The sequence below is a fragment of the Macaca mulatta genome, chromosome X (assembly GCF_049350105.2).
Source record: "Macaca mulatta isolate MMU2019108-1 chromosome X, T2T-MMU8v2.0, whole genome shotgun sequence".
Classification (NCBI taxonomy): Eukaryota; Metazoa; Chordata; class Mammalia; order Primates; family Cercopithecidae; genus Macaca; species Macaca mulatta.
Genome location: NC_133426.1, coordinates 109,627,603 through 109,642,505, shown reverse-complemented (window position 1 = coordinate 109,642,505; position 14,903 = coordinate 109,627,603). Strand labels below are relative to the sequence as shown.

At 41.5% G+C, this 14,903-nt stretch overlaps 1 protein-coding gene across 32 annotated transcripts in view; it reads right to left on the bottom strand.

Annotated features, from left to right (window-relative positions):
• Positions 1 to 14,903, bottom strand: part of RAB40AL (RAB40A, member RAS oncogene family-like) — a 218,273-nt gene that overhangs the window by 55,948 nt on the left and 147,422 nt on the right. For 28 of the 32 annotated variants that reach the window (XM_077987503.1, XM_077987490.1, XM_077987489.1 and 25 more), the window contains one exon: positions 5,586 to 7,597. The exons of 1 other annotated variant lie outside the window; for it this stretch is intronic. In XM_077987503.1, coding sequence (XP_077843629.1) covers positions 6,689 to 7,528 — 840 coding nt within the window. In that variant the 5' untranslated portion in view covers positions 7,529 to 7,597 and the 3' untranslated portion in view covers positions 5,586 to 6,688. Of the gene's footprint in view, positions 1 to 5,585; positions 7,598 to 14,903 lie in introns of those variants that run through there. 3 more of the 32 variants (XM_077987504.1, XM_077987501.1, NM_001198704.1) reach the window with 2 other exon arrangements.

The following is a 14,903-nucleotide window of genomic DNA, read 5'->3' as shown; positions in this document are numbered from 1 at the left end:
TTACTCCCTACCTTGAGTAAGTTGGCAGAGAGATGAATTTAGAGAGAAATGAAAGGGGCTTTGTGGGCCCACCTAGTAAATCACTGAAGGCATCCAACAAGGATGCAGAGTGATAGGGTCAATTTTGCATGTGGGAACATGTGAAGATACCATGACTAAAATCCAGAAATAAACCATCGCATCCCAGGAGGAAATCCTGCACAGAGATTCTACAGAAAACAGTTGAAAGGGTCATGTAATATGGACAACAGGAAAGCTGCCCATTTGAGTAAATTATGGTAAGCCATGAGTCTACAACAGCACAGAGCTGCCTAAGCAGAAGGGGGTATTTGGTCAACACATGCAGCTCTGTTGGGGTAGGATCATAAATTTAACTCTACAAAAATAACTGCAAAGATGCAACATGTAAATGATAGTATAGGTGAGTGTTAAATTGTGCCTAAACTTGTCAGAGCAGTGTCGAGTTGTGACACAACTCACTGAGTTGATGAAAGGAGCTGAGGCAACAGAGAAAAGCCTCATGAAAAATCTCAGGGAGGATACAAGGAGAAAACAAATGAAAGCATGGAAAGTGTGACCTCCTGGAGAGAGTGTTCTGGCTAAGAATGTGCCTCCAGGAGGAAGGCATAAACATGCTGGCAGATGGGAGACCATTGGACCTGGGGTCAGAGAGAAACTATAGTGGGTGTATGATTTCCAGACAGCCTGAGGACCCAATTAGTGGTAAATCCTTCCTCTTGACATTTGCTTCTCACTTTAATGAAGGCTTAGGGCACTGACATCAACCACTTCACTATTTTCAGTGTTCCTGTCTCCTTCCTGCGCCCATGGACCTGTGAGAGGTCTTCAGGACACTTCTGTTCTCACCAAATTTGTGTAATTTCAGGGTGTAAAGGTGACATGCAGCATCTCACCGAAGCAAATGTGTTTTTCCACAATCAGTCCTAAATCTGGATGGCCTCAGACCTGGAGTGCCCAGTCAGTTATCTCAGAGCCCTGTCCGCTCCCCTGGGAGGCCCCCACTCTTCACTCCAGTCAGGCTGGACTCCCTGTTCCCTTTCTATTTTATGAGGTACAGGTGTTTTCTCCAGGAACCAGCAATCTCTATTCTAAGAATCTATCCCAAACATACATTTCAAAAAGACAAAAAGGCAGAAGAACAAGGTCATTCCTAGAAGAACAATTTGTAATAGGACAAGACTATAAATAAGACAAATGTCCACCAATAGGGGATTGACTGAATAAGGTGCATCTACATGTTAGAGTACAATGCACGTATACCAAGCAAGGAGGACTCTCTTTCTCTACTGCCATGTAATGATTTTCAAGATATACTATTAAGTGAAAGAAGCAAGGCACAGAAAAATGTGAGGAGCTGTTGCTGTTCAATATGGTAGGCACTGACCACATGTGGTTATTTAAACAAGGTATTTTAGATATATTTTATTTTAGATAAAACTAAAAATTTAGTTCCTCAGTTGCATTCACCGCATTTCATATATTCAATGCCACAGGTAGCTAGTGGCTACTGTATTTGACAGTGTAGACACAGAATATGTTCACCTCTACAGAAATTCTCCTGGACTCCACTAATGTAGAATATGCCACCTATGAAATAGGAGAAGTCTAATATAAATATTACATTTGGTTATAATATTATAAATTTGAATGTTAAAACAAAAATTGATCAATAGCCTGGGCAACATAGCAAGACCGCCTCTCTACTAAAAATTGAAAAGAAAAACATAGCTGGGTGTCGTGATGCATGCCTGTGATCCCAGCTACTGCAGAGGCTGAAATGGAAGAATTTCTTGAGCCTGGGGAGTGGAGAGGCTGCAGTGAGCTGTGATTGTGCCACTGCATTCTGGCCTGGGTGACAGAATGAGACCCTGTCTCAAAAAAAATTGATCAAAATGACTGCATGTAAGGGATGGAGGAACAGCCCAGGATGGAAGACAATCATGTGTATTCCCTGAAAAACATAATACATATTTGCTGGATCCATGCACAGAAAAGGACAAGAAACAATGACCAATCTAATAGCAATGAGCAACCCTAGTCTCCAGATTGAATTTACTAAAAACATTTCCCATTAAAAGGAATCAGGTTATTTGGAGAAATGATTTATTCCAGGTCTGAGTAGGAACTGTAGCTGATGACTCTGGACCCAACTAACATACCAGAAGACATGTCAAAAAGACCAGAAGCCAAACTAGAGGGGCTCCCACTTCACGAAGATAAAACTATTTGAAGGTCAAATAAAATAATGTAATAGAGTCAATCAAGACAAACATAGAAGTATCTAGATCTAATGAAAATACTCCAAAAGAAAAACAAACAAATTATATTTATTGCTCACATTTGTAGGACCCCAGGGAAACATCTAATTATTTCTTCTCATGGGAACACAAACATCTAGTTGAAGGAAGCAAATATCTCTGTAATATGCATTAAGTTCAAAGTTTTAGAGAAAGAAAGGATTCTGCATTTTGAAGTATTTCATTGTCTTATAGAAGCTACTCAACATCATGCTTCTAAGCACACCCAAATCCAGCTTCCCAGGTTGTAGGTGGGGGCAGTGTGCAAGATAGGCATGACTGGGAACTCACCTGGCAAGCTCAGAGATAGATAGCACCAGGGACGCAAGGTTTGGTGTTTGCCCAGAGGCTGCTACTGGGCTACTTGCTATGTTGATATATTTATAGAAAAATTCTGGACCTGTCCTGTAGCCACTTGTGCACAGGTCCTCAGGTCATGCATTAGCCGGCCACAGCAACCAGCATTTCAGCCACCTGCTGCCTCCTTGAGGGACAAAAATCTTAGCACTACTGGCATACCTTTGACACACAATTATCCATTCTTTCATTTGCCAGATACTAAATGTTTATATGATATGTGTGTGTATATATATATATACACACACACACACGCACGTATAACCTTTAAATTCAAATTTTGGAAAAGGGTTTTCTACATTCCTCATTTCCCTTTGATTGCTTATCCCACTGTACTATATCTTCTGTCTATATGATTGCAATGAATGTCCTCTCACCAAGGTCATAATCATCCACCTTTTCTCATTTTTCTCATCTAGTTTTTCATATAAATATATTAATATACAAAGTATTCATTTTAGTAACCTCCCAAAGTATGCATGCTTGCGCAGACTGCTTCTTTCACCTAGCAACGGAGCTTTGACAGTCTCCCAGGCTTTGGAGCATGATGTACTCGACACAAATCTAAGCTGTCCCTCTCCCTAACTGTGTGGTCTCAGGCAGTCTTTACTCACTCTGTACTTCAGATTTTCATCTACGAAATGGGAATTAGTAACAGTTTCTACCTTGGAAGGGTGCTCTGAAAATTGACTCAATGCCTAAAAAGGACTTGGCAAAGAATATGTTTTAGCCATTTTAACTTCTTTTCTTCTGTCTTTACTGGCCATTAGTATCTCTACTATCGCTATGGGATAGACTCATGTTTATTCATAATCAATAAACTTTGAGGTATGTTCTCAGTGAAACAAGCAAGTTATATTAAATGTAGGATGAACCTTATCTTTTGAAGATAAGTATATAAATACATACATTTCTGAATAAATTTATAAGTACCTGCATAAGAAAACTTCTGAAATAATATTATACAGATGAAAACATTAGGATGTTTATTTCAACATTCTTGATCTATAAATGTGAAAAAAGAAGTGGCTATAGACCTTGGCGGGTTGCATTTCAGTGGCGGGGTGGGGGAACAAAGCACCATTAGATGAGCAATGAGGACTGAGGTGGAGGAATGTGAGTTGAGTATTGAGAATTCTTCATAGAACTTTGGTTGCAATGGAGAGAATATATGTAAAGAGAACTGTAACTGTGGATGTAAAGAGGGGTCCAGGGTATTAAATTATGTTTTAAAATTATCAATGATAAGAGACTCTGTCACATTGAATATTAAGAGGAAGGGGCCATCTCTTTTTAGATCTACAAACTGAATTCATCACGCCCCTATTTCCACACTTCACTTTCTTCTTTCTATTCTGGGGAAGCTAAAACTTCACAAAAGGGATTGTGTAGAGTTTGGCCTTAATGTCTATTAACTGTAGGGAGGGAGGGAGGGAGGGATGGATGGATGGATGGATGGATGGAAGGATGGATGGATGGATGGAAGGAAGATATGTCAAACAGCTGCTGGTAATTTATGGTATTTTCTCTCTCAGGACAGAGTTCTCACACAGGTGACTGAATCTGTGGCATTGGTGGCTGAGAGCAGGCAGTTTTGCAGGTCTCTGCAACTGATGGCAGCAAGATGGGAGCACCCAGCTTCAGTGTTCAGAAGCAGATTTAGGCCGACTTCCACACCTTACATCCTGGAGTGATCCACCCTGACTTGAACAGGTGAGGTCTCAGACAGGCTTGCTTTCCACAATGGGGAAAAGATTACAGCCTGCTCAGAGGCGTGTTGTGGTCCAGCTCTTGTGTCATTCAAAAAGAATCCACAAAGTGCAGATCCAGATCCTCTCCGAACTTGAACTCAACCAATGTCATGGAGAGACATTCTTAATCCCCTTCTATGAAAACAGTGTCATTAGAAGCACCCAGAGGCCACACACACACCCTGGAAATGTAATGCCAGCAGTAGCTCTAGAACGTGCAGGCTCATGTGCCTGTTGCTCATTGTTTTTAGGCTACATATGAAAATGGACCATTTTGCAATAAAAATATAATGCAATGATTATTATCAGATCATTTTGTATACTAGGGAATTTTTAAAGTTATCTGAACATCAAATTAAATATAATGACAATGAAAGAATTTCCACCTGTCATGTCATCCAAATATAAAAAGAAACCATTCAGGATTCCAGTAAGGTGGGCATGCAGGGAAGTCTACCCTGTTTCATATTGGTGGTGGGGATGTCACTTAGTACAACCTCTTTCCAGGTTGATTTGGTAATTTCTATTAAAGACTCTATGTATCCCCCATCTGCATGTGTTTGGGGACTGCTCCTTCAAGTATTCACCCTCAGCATGACCCCTGCCCCTCTGAGAGTGCATATTCTTCCTGACACAGGAACTGTCTGCAGACTCCAGTTTCTAAAGTACTGGCCCAGACACACTCCCTTGACTACAGAGTAGGAAACTTAGGTCTGACAAGGCTCTCTGTCTTTCAGAAGAGAGACAGAACTGGGAGCTTGGCTTCAGAGCTGAAGATACAGATTTCAGTAGTGACCTGGGTCAGCAGGAAAGCAAGATTTACTTGGTTATGGTGTGATGTGCAGCTCAGCATCAGTCTGCCTGGGGGCATATAGGGTGCAGGTCTCTGCTTTTCCACTTAGTGGCAGGATGCTCCCCAGCCAGATTGCTTAACCTGCAAACATCACTGTTTCTTCAGCTACAGGATGGTGTAGAGATTATATCCTCTACCTCCCAGGAATGTTGTGAGAAATTCATGAGATAGAAAAGTACCAGCGTTCAGGAAGGGTGAGTCCCCATGGCTCCCTGAGGCCAGAGATACTGCCCTTCTGTGGGACTTTATGTTACAACCACCCTATGACAATGCACAAATAAATGGTCATTCAATTACAAAAGAGTACAAGGACTTACATTTAATCAGTTTATCCAATATTGATTACTATAATAATCCACAGTGTGAATCGGAAAGTAATTACATGGAAATCACTTCTCCTTCCTTCCCATCTAAGGTCTCAGAAGTGCTTTCTCAGATGTGATCTCATTAACCTCTATATAGATCTGAGAGGTGTTAACCAAAACTGGCCAGCACAGGGGAAATGACTCACCTAAGGCCTTATAATGGGCCTGGCCCCCCATGTTCTATTGCATTGTTTTTCTGCAAAGCCTCATCTTGCAGGGTTACATTATACATATTTTTCTTTTTCTTTTCATTTTAGCAAAAGATAAAAATATATACTTTTTATTGTTAAGAAACATTTTCTTAAATAAGTACTTATTTCATTCCTTACTGAAATGGCTTTTTTCTTACTGACCCATTGAAACCATGTTGGCTATGTTCAACATAACTAGAGATATCTTTGGCATTTTCTTCCCTTAGCTTCATATCTTGTAAAACATCTTGTACAAAAAAGTAAATTTACAGAAAAACACACATATAAATCACTTATTAATCCCCAAATGTAGTAAAATAACATAGCAAAAACTTTATCAAATCCATTTCGTGCACAAACTGGACAGATCTGTTACATATAATCTCTATATGCATCTGCAGTGTTTTATAAATTGGTGCTTTGACATCAAAAAGGAAGTATACAAAAAGGCCCCTCTTGTAATATCAATGACTCAGAATGATCTCACTATCATTGCATCTCAAATTTCCTTGAATTTATACTCATCACTGCCATATCACCATTCTTACAAAAGCAGTTAAGGAAAAAGATGCAGTGTGATTATAAGTAACATTCAAAATTTCATGTTATCAAGAGTTGAGCAGAGTACTAATTTTCCCTTTATAAACACATGCACATCCATGTAGAAATTCAAAGTCAAACTGCATAAAGTGCTTTTATCGACAGAAGGCATCACACACATTCCCAAGCAGCACTGTTCCCATGAGAAACTGAAAACGTTATTTCTTTGAATCTGGAATGCATCTTCCCTCTTCCAGGTGTAACCAGAGTTCTTCCTGGAGCGATTCCAGCTTGTTTCCTTTTGGTGCCTTCCTTAAGAAATTTTGCAGTTGTTTCTGGTGCAGTTTTTGGGTGGGCTCTGGGGTGGGCAGACGATCTTCACTTTGCAGAGGCTGCTCCTTTTGTGGGTGGAGCTGGTGGTGAGGGAGTAGGAGAGGCCTCGCATCATCCTGGCATTCAGGCCCTTAGCCATGGAGAAGGACTTGAGGTGGCTTCTTAAGGCAATGGGGAGCGGGAGCTTGTCTACCAGATGCACAGGCGTGCAAGACACGATGGTGCGGCAGCAGAGGTCTTGCAAGCTCAGTACCTTGCTCGGCCTCCCGAGCCAGTTCAACCTGTGCCGCAGCAGCACGATCCTGGCCAGCTCCGTGAAAGACTCTATGATGTTGAAATTACATAGAGGGCTGACCTCAAAGAAGGTCACGCCCAGGCGCTCAGCATAGGCCTGGGCCTGCTCCCTGGGCACCTGCCTCTTGAATGCCAGATGTAGGCGATTCCCCACCAGGATTTTAGGGACACCAGGGGCATGCTCATCGATCTTCTTAATCCATCGATCCATACCCTCGAAAGACCAGCGGTTTGCAATGTCGTAGACCAGGATCACTCCTTGTGCACCACGAGAGTAGGAGCGGAATATGGTACAAAATCTTCCCTGCCCCGACGTATCCCAGAGCTTCAGCTTCACCCGCTGGCCGTCCAGCAGGATGGTGGTCGTCTTGTAGTCGATTCCCCCCAGGTGGCTGTATGGGGACTCGGCCGTGCCGTCCTGCAGGCTCTCCAGGATCTCACCCTTGCCCACGTCGCTGTCGCCCACCAGCAGGAACTTGAGCAGGAAGTCGTAGGCCTGGTCGGGGCTGCCTGGGGCGCTCATCATGCTGGCCCCGCCCCGCGCCTGGGCCAGACCAGCAGGGTTGCACGCAGAGGCGGTGCCGGGCCTATTTTTCTTGAGAAATTAACATAGAACATAAAAAATGGGATGGCGAAGTTTATGAAATAAAGCGAAATGAGGTGGTGGCTTTGATGGTTTTCTTTTACAAACCCTGGGAAACTGCTTCAGCGATTGTTTTACTTTTTCTTATCCAAAACAGAGTAGAGACACAGCAGTTAATTCATCATTGAAACCTTACATTTCTCTTAACATTGCCATGTGATCGTTATGTAACGATGCCGTTTGGATTACGTCAAAGGACTCTCCTTTAAAGTAAGGACAGGTATGAAATAGGAAGGGGACTAAGATGTGTTGAGTACCGTATGAACCCTACGCTGTGTATGACGCTTAAAATAATTTGTTCTTTTACTTGTCAGAACAATTGTCTTTGGTAGCTATGATTGTTTCCATTTTACAAATGAGAAAAGGCAAACTCAGAAATGTTATGTAATTTTTAAAAATCTTGCTGTTAGTGTAGAGATCACAGAAATCACAATCCTGAGCCAGGGCTCTCCTCATATAATGCACCACACATCCTTTTTACTCTGTGGCCATGCAGGGTTTAGGAGTAAGTGTGAACTGTCTGTGTATGTGATCCTTGACAAGCCACGCATGTTTGCATGGGCACTAATACTTTTCTTGCTGCAGGTGGACATCTCCCATAAATATAAGAGTCAAGATCTCAGAGACATCTAGGATATGGATTTTGCTAGAGTGTCTCATAAATAATATTCACCCAAGAAAGATGTGTTGAAATAACACATGCATCCATCAGTGAAGGGTTTTAGATTTAACACATGTACAGCTCCTATAACAAAACAGCAAAACTGACAAAATATGTAAATGGTTCATGGATGACAAAACGCAAATGGCCAATAATCATAAGAAAATGCATTCTAGCTCACTAATACATTAAGGAATGCAAATGAAACCATCTAAATACACTTTTATCATCTATCGTTTGACAAAATTTAAATGTAGAAAAAGCTGAATAAGAATTTTTTTTTTAATTTGCAAAAGAAAAAGGTAAAAAGTGGTTCTGTGTGTGTCTGGGTATGGGGGCGGGATGAGGGACCAAATACATCAAGGAAATGGAAACACACTTATCAGTTATAAATACATTTAAATATTGTAACAACGGGTACAAAGATGGTTAAAGAAATGAGAATGCTCAGACACATATAAGGGAGTTTAAATTACCGAAATCAAGCCCCAAAGGATAGATGTTTAAGCATGTAATGGATGAAACATTTTTCACATGTACAAAATATCCAGGTAAGAGGTTATTTGCTACAGCATTGCTGAAATCTTTTTAAAAAGGAAAAAATGAGAAGCATTCTAAGTATGCATCAATACAAAACAAACAATAACAAAGTTATCTCCCTAATTTACACAAACTCCCCTAAAAACATTGCCATGATCTGAATGGTGGAATCTGACCATTTCTCGAGCCCTGGAAGCCCATCTTCTTCTTTTTTTTTTTTTTTTTTGAGACAGAGTCTCACTCTGTCACCCGGGCTGGAGTGCAGTGGCCGGATCTCAGCTCACTGCAAGCTCCGCCTCCTGGGTTTACGCCATTCTCCTGCCTCAGCCTCCCGAGTAGCTGGGACTACAGATGCCCACCACCTCGCCCGGCTAGTTTTTTGTATTTTTTAGTAGAGACGGGGTTTCACTGTGTTAGCCAGGATGGTCTCGATCTCTTGACCTCGTGATCCGCCCGTCTCGGCCTCCCAAAGTGCTGGGATTACAGGCTTGAGCCACCGCGCCCGGCCATGGAAGCCCATCTTCTAAAAGGGAGGTGCTCAGGGTCCTCTAGGGAGGATGAGGGATACAATCTCTTTCTAATCCTGCCACTTACCTGAAGAGGCGACTTAGGTTCTGTGAGCCTGAGCTTGGTCATCTGTGAAATGGGACTGACCATACCATCCTGACGGAGTTGTTCCCAGGCATAAATGGGAAAACCTGTCCAGAGTATATGGCATGCAGTGGGAGACTTCAATGGCCCTTTAAATGTTGAGACATAGCAGTAGGGGTTGGCTGAGCCTCAAGGCCAAGGCAGGCATCGTGAAAAATCATTACTCATTGTTTCTCCTAATGAAAACACAGATATCCATATAAAGAAGGCAAATCTCCCTGATACACCTTGATTTCAGAGTTTTAGAGATGGAGTTCTCTACATTCTTGTGTGTTTCATAATCTCACAAAAACTGTTCAACATCATGCCTCCAAGAAGACACAAATCCAGTTCCCCATGCTGGTAAGAAAAAAACTGATCGGTGTAAATGTAAAAACATATGTTCCAGGGCATCCATACAATGAAACACCAGGTAGCAGTGACAAGGCTGTAGAAAGGTGACCGAGAGAGGTGGAGGCAGTAGAGCAGCATCTGGGGAACTGTGTCTATAGTGTCCTGGAGAGAGGAAGACTGAGAGAGAGTGTGAGAAGGTCTGAGAAGCCTGTACAGGGATAGAGTTATGGAGAGTGAATGCCTTGCTCTCTGGGAGGGACACCCCGCCCCCCCGTCTCCACCCCCTCCCCCTCTGACAGTATGGACAATTCAACCTACCCTGAGAAGGGAAGAGATGATAAATCAGTGAATGCGATGTAGACTTGGGGGTCAACAGCAAATGCACCTGCTTTAATATACATGTGAATTTTCCAAACAGAACTAGAACCAAAGTAAACAAGTTATTTTGAAACATGTTACTCTGCAAAATGTACAAAAACAGAGATAGCTGTGATGCCTTCTAGTGGCCAGAGACAGAAACGCAGCTCTGATAATCTCAAACCGGGGACTCAGGAAGAGGGAGGGATGGAGGTTGGAGGTTAGCTCCAAGGTACCAGCCACAGTTTTCCGGAATTATTCACCTAATAGTAGCGATTTCCATGTATCCATCATGTTCCAGAATATATGAAACTGATATTGGTTCCAATTCCCTCTGCAACTAAAGTTGCATCCATGATTGTGTATTTGGGGTGGTAGAGCTAGAGGACACACACACACACTCACACACACACAAAACCTCTGTCAATTAGACTTGTTATTTACTTCTTTCACAATAAAATAGAATATAATGAATGCTTTTTCAAATTAATGAAAATTATGTACACCTTAACTTTGACAATTTGTTCCAAAGTATTTTGTGTGTTCAAATTTTCATCAAAATACTTTTATTCCCAAATCCAATTTTCAAACAGTATACAAGAGCATACTGATAAATCAAAATTAACCTGAGCTCTCACTGGTCAACTCCCACTCCTTAACCCCAAGGGGTCTGCTGTTCCTAGGATGGTGCATACTCTCCTGACATGTCCCTGTAGGTGAGGTGCACATCAACACGTTTACCTACACACACATGTTGTCTTCTCCAAAAGTGCAATCACGGTACTTATTTGTATCTTGTCATTATAAATTCTCAAGATTTTAAAATGCATTTTATTAGTTCTTGAGGGGTTGGCATATTTTAGTATGTTTATTGTTCATGTACATTTCATTTAAATTCTCTGTTGAAATAGTTGCCATTTTGTTACTATGTTTCACAAATCATGGATACTAACCCAATTAAACTTCAAAATTTGACTTTAAAATTATACAGATCTTAAATTTCAAAAGAAAAAACATTGAAAAACACCTGGGGAGCAGGTACTGTCAGCCTGGAGGGAGATTAGAGCATTCAGGGCCCTGGAATAATGAAGAGAAAATGATAAAAGTTTAGAGTATTACGGAGTTTGTGCTGATCAGGAAACAACAAAGTTGTCTCCCTGATTTACATAAACTCCTCCAAAGGCAGCAGCCTAATTTGAATAATGGTCATAATGACCTTGGATAGCAGTTAAGATTAAAGGAGATGAGGTGTAAAGTGCATTTGCTTACGGTAATTTAGTGCATGTTTCTTTCCTTCTCTCTAGCTCACCTGTCCCAAGGCCAACACCTAAGCTTCTGCCTAAGCCCACTTGCCACTTTAGGCATCAGCCCTCTTATGTAGCCCTACACCCAGATCTCATGGCACAAAGCACAGGATTTTGCTTCCCTTGTCATCTTCAGAGGAGTTGTTGAGTGGGAAGCCATGGGACCACAATAACAGGGGAGTGGAATCTGACCATTTATCAAGCCCTGGAAACCCATCTTCTAAAAGGGGGTGATCAGGGTCCTCTAGGGAAGGTGAGGGATGGAACCTCATTCCAATCCTGCCACCTACTTGGAAAAGTGATTCAGGCTCTGTGAGCCTGAGCTTGGTTAGCTGTGAAATGGGATTGACCATATCAACCTTACAGAGCAGTCCTGAGGGGTAAATGAGAAAATCTGTTGAGAATATACAGCAGGGAGTGGCCTTTAAGTATTGGTACACAGCATGAGGGACTGGCTGAGCCTCAAGGCTAAGGTAGTCATCATGAAAAATCACTCCTCATTGTTTCTCCTAATGACAACACAAACATTGTGAAGAACAAGCAAATCTCTCTCTCAAATGCCTTAATTTCAAAGTTTTAGAGACCAAAGGTCTCTGCATTCTTAGGTGCTTGGAAAGTTCACAAGAGCTATTCAACATCATGCCTCTGAGCAGACCCAAATCCACTTCCCCATGGTGGAAAGGCAGGCGTGTTTGTGAACTCACCTGGTGAGTTCCATGACAGATCACATCACGGACACAAGGAGTGGCGATTGTCTAATGAGTGCTCCAGCACTGCTCAGTATTTTAATATGTTTATAGGAATATTGTAGACCCATTTTGCAGTAAACAGTGCAAGGTTCTCAGATCACACAGTATCTAGTTACATCACAGAAATCTAGGAATTACAAGAATTTCTATAACACAATTTTCTATTCTTTCATTAGGTAATAACTAAATGTGTATTGAGCTTTAAAAGCATACTAGTCTACTGGAGGTGTCTAACTAAAGTGGAAAGAGGGTAAGAATTCAAATGAATATATGGGTAACTTCGTGGCTCACATTTGAGAGGAGATGGTTTCTTCAAATTAACTTTAAACTTTCTCAAATTCCAAAGAATTGTTTTAAATATCCTTTTTTGTTCCTCATCACCTGATACAGTTTGAATATATGTCCCTGCCAAATTTCATGTGGAATTCTAATCCCTAATGTTGGAGGTTGGGTCTGGTGGGAGGTGTTTGGGTCATGGGGGCAGATCCCTCAAGGCTTGGTACTGTCCTGGTGATAGTGAGTTCTCCTGAGATCTGGTTAAGTGTGTGGCACTCCCCCACCCCGCCCCCGCCACTCTCTCTCTCCTGCTTTCATCATATGACATACATACTTCAGCTTCAGGTTCCATCATGAGTAAAAGCTCCCTGAGGCCCTCTCAGAAGCTAAATAGATGCCGGTGCCATGTTTGTAAGCCTGCAGAACCATGAGCCAATTAAACATCTATTCTTTATAAATTACCCAGTCTTAGGCATTTCTTTATAGCAATGCAAGAATGGCCTAATATATCATCAATTCAATTCAGCCACAGGATATCTTTCTTTTTTTTTTTTTTTTGAGACGGAGTCTCGCTCTGTCGCCCAGGCTGGAGTGCAGTGGCCGGATCTCAGCTCACTGCAAGCTCCGCCTCCCGGGTTCACGCCATTCTCCTGCCTCAGCCTCCCGGGTAGCTGGGACTACAGGCGCCCACAACCGCGCCCGGCTAATTTTTTGTATTTTTAGTAGAGATGGGGTTTCACCGTGGTCTCGATCTCCTGACCTTGTGATCCGCCCGCCTCGGCCTCCCAAAGTGCTGGGATTACAGGCGTGAGCCACCGCGCCCGGCCAGGATATCTTTCTTTTCTCCTCTCCCCTCTTCTCTCTTCCTTCCTCTCCCTTTCCTTTGCCCTCCCCCTCCCCTCCCTCTCTCCCTCTTTGACTCTGTCTTTTCCTTCTCCTTCAAAAAATTGTCTACATTTTCTACATTCTCTATTAACATTACTTCCCATTTACTCTTTACTCCACTGCACTGTGGCTTCTGTCCCCAGGATTGCAATGAACATGATCTCGCCAAGGTTACAATCCCCCTTTTGGTCACTAGGTTCAGTTTTTTGTTTACATATATTACCATACTGAGTATTGCTTTTAATGAACTCATAAAATATGCATGCTTGTCCAGTTGCTTCTTTAAACTTAACACAAATCTGTGACAGGTTCTGGAGCATGAGGTACTGGACACAAATCCAAGCTGTCCCACTCCCTAACTATGCAGTATCAAACAAAGTCTTTATTCTCTCTGTCATTCAGTTTTTCATCTATAAAATAAGGATTAGTCACAGTATCTACCTTGTAAAACAGTTATGAGCACTGACTGACTCAATACATTAAAAGCATATGATTCATAAGAAATGTTAGTCATTTAAAATTCTTTTTACGTATCTTACTGGCATTAGTATCACTGTAGATATGAAAAATAGGATATCGGCCAATGAATAGTTTCCTACGGCCACCATAACAAATTATCACAAACTTTGCACATTTAAACAACAGAATTTCATTATCTCATGGTTCAGAAGTACAAAACCAAAGCCCAAAGTACAAAACCAAGGTGTACGCAGGACCACACTGCCTCCAAAAGCTTTAGGGGAGAATCCTTTCTTAGCTCTTCCAGCTCCTCCTTTGTTTGGTTTGAGGCAGCACAACTCCAATCTCTACCTCAATCTTCACATGGCCTTCTTCCTTGTGTGTGTCAAATCTCCCTCTGCTTTCTTTTATACAGACACCAGTCATTGGAGTTAGGCATCAACCTACATTCAGGATATTTACTTCTGGAGATCTTTCACTTAATTATATCTACAAAGACCCTATTTCTAAATAAAGTTTGGGTGGGTTAGGATTGGGACATGTTTTGAGGGGGACACAATTCTACCTACTAAAGTTAAACACGCAAGTTACACTACAAATGTTAGATAAGGTAGTTTTTATAGGTTAATATATAAATGCTGTATGCATGTTTAATCTAGGTTTTTATCCTCTGTGTATGAAATACTCTTAAAGTACAGAGATAGGTCAATGATATCAAGAGACAATGCAATAAAAACCAATATTAATCTCTCCAAAACACAAGAGACAATGCAATAAACACCAATATTAATCTCTCCAAAACACTTGTAGACACACAAACAAAATGAAGAAGAATCCGATTTAGTCAATCAGCAAAGTCATAAATTATAATGCAGTATATGGTTCCACTGTGAAAATATATGTATCTATCTCTCTCTACATGGGTTTATAGGTATGTGTGTGGCTAAAAATAAGTTAGTACACTACATGGACAGAAAAAGATCTGGAGAATAGATACCAGTAAATTAATACAGGCCATCTTTGTATTATGGAGACGGAGAAGA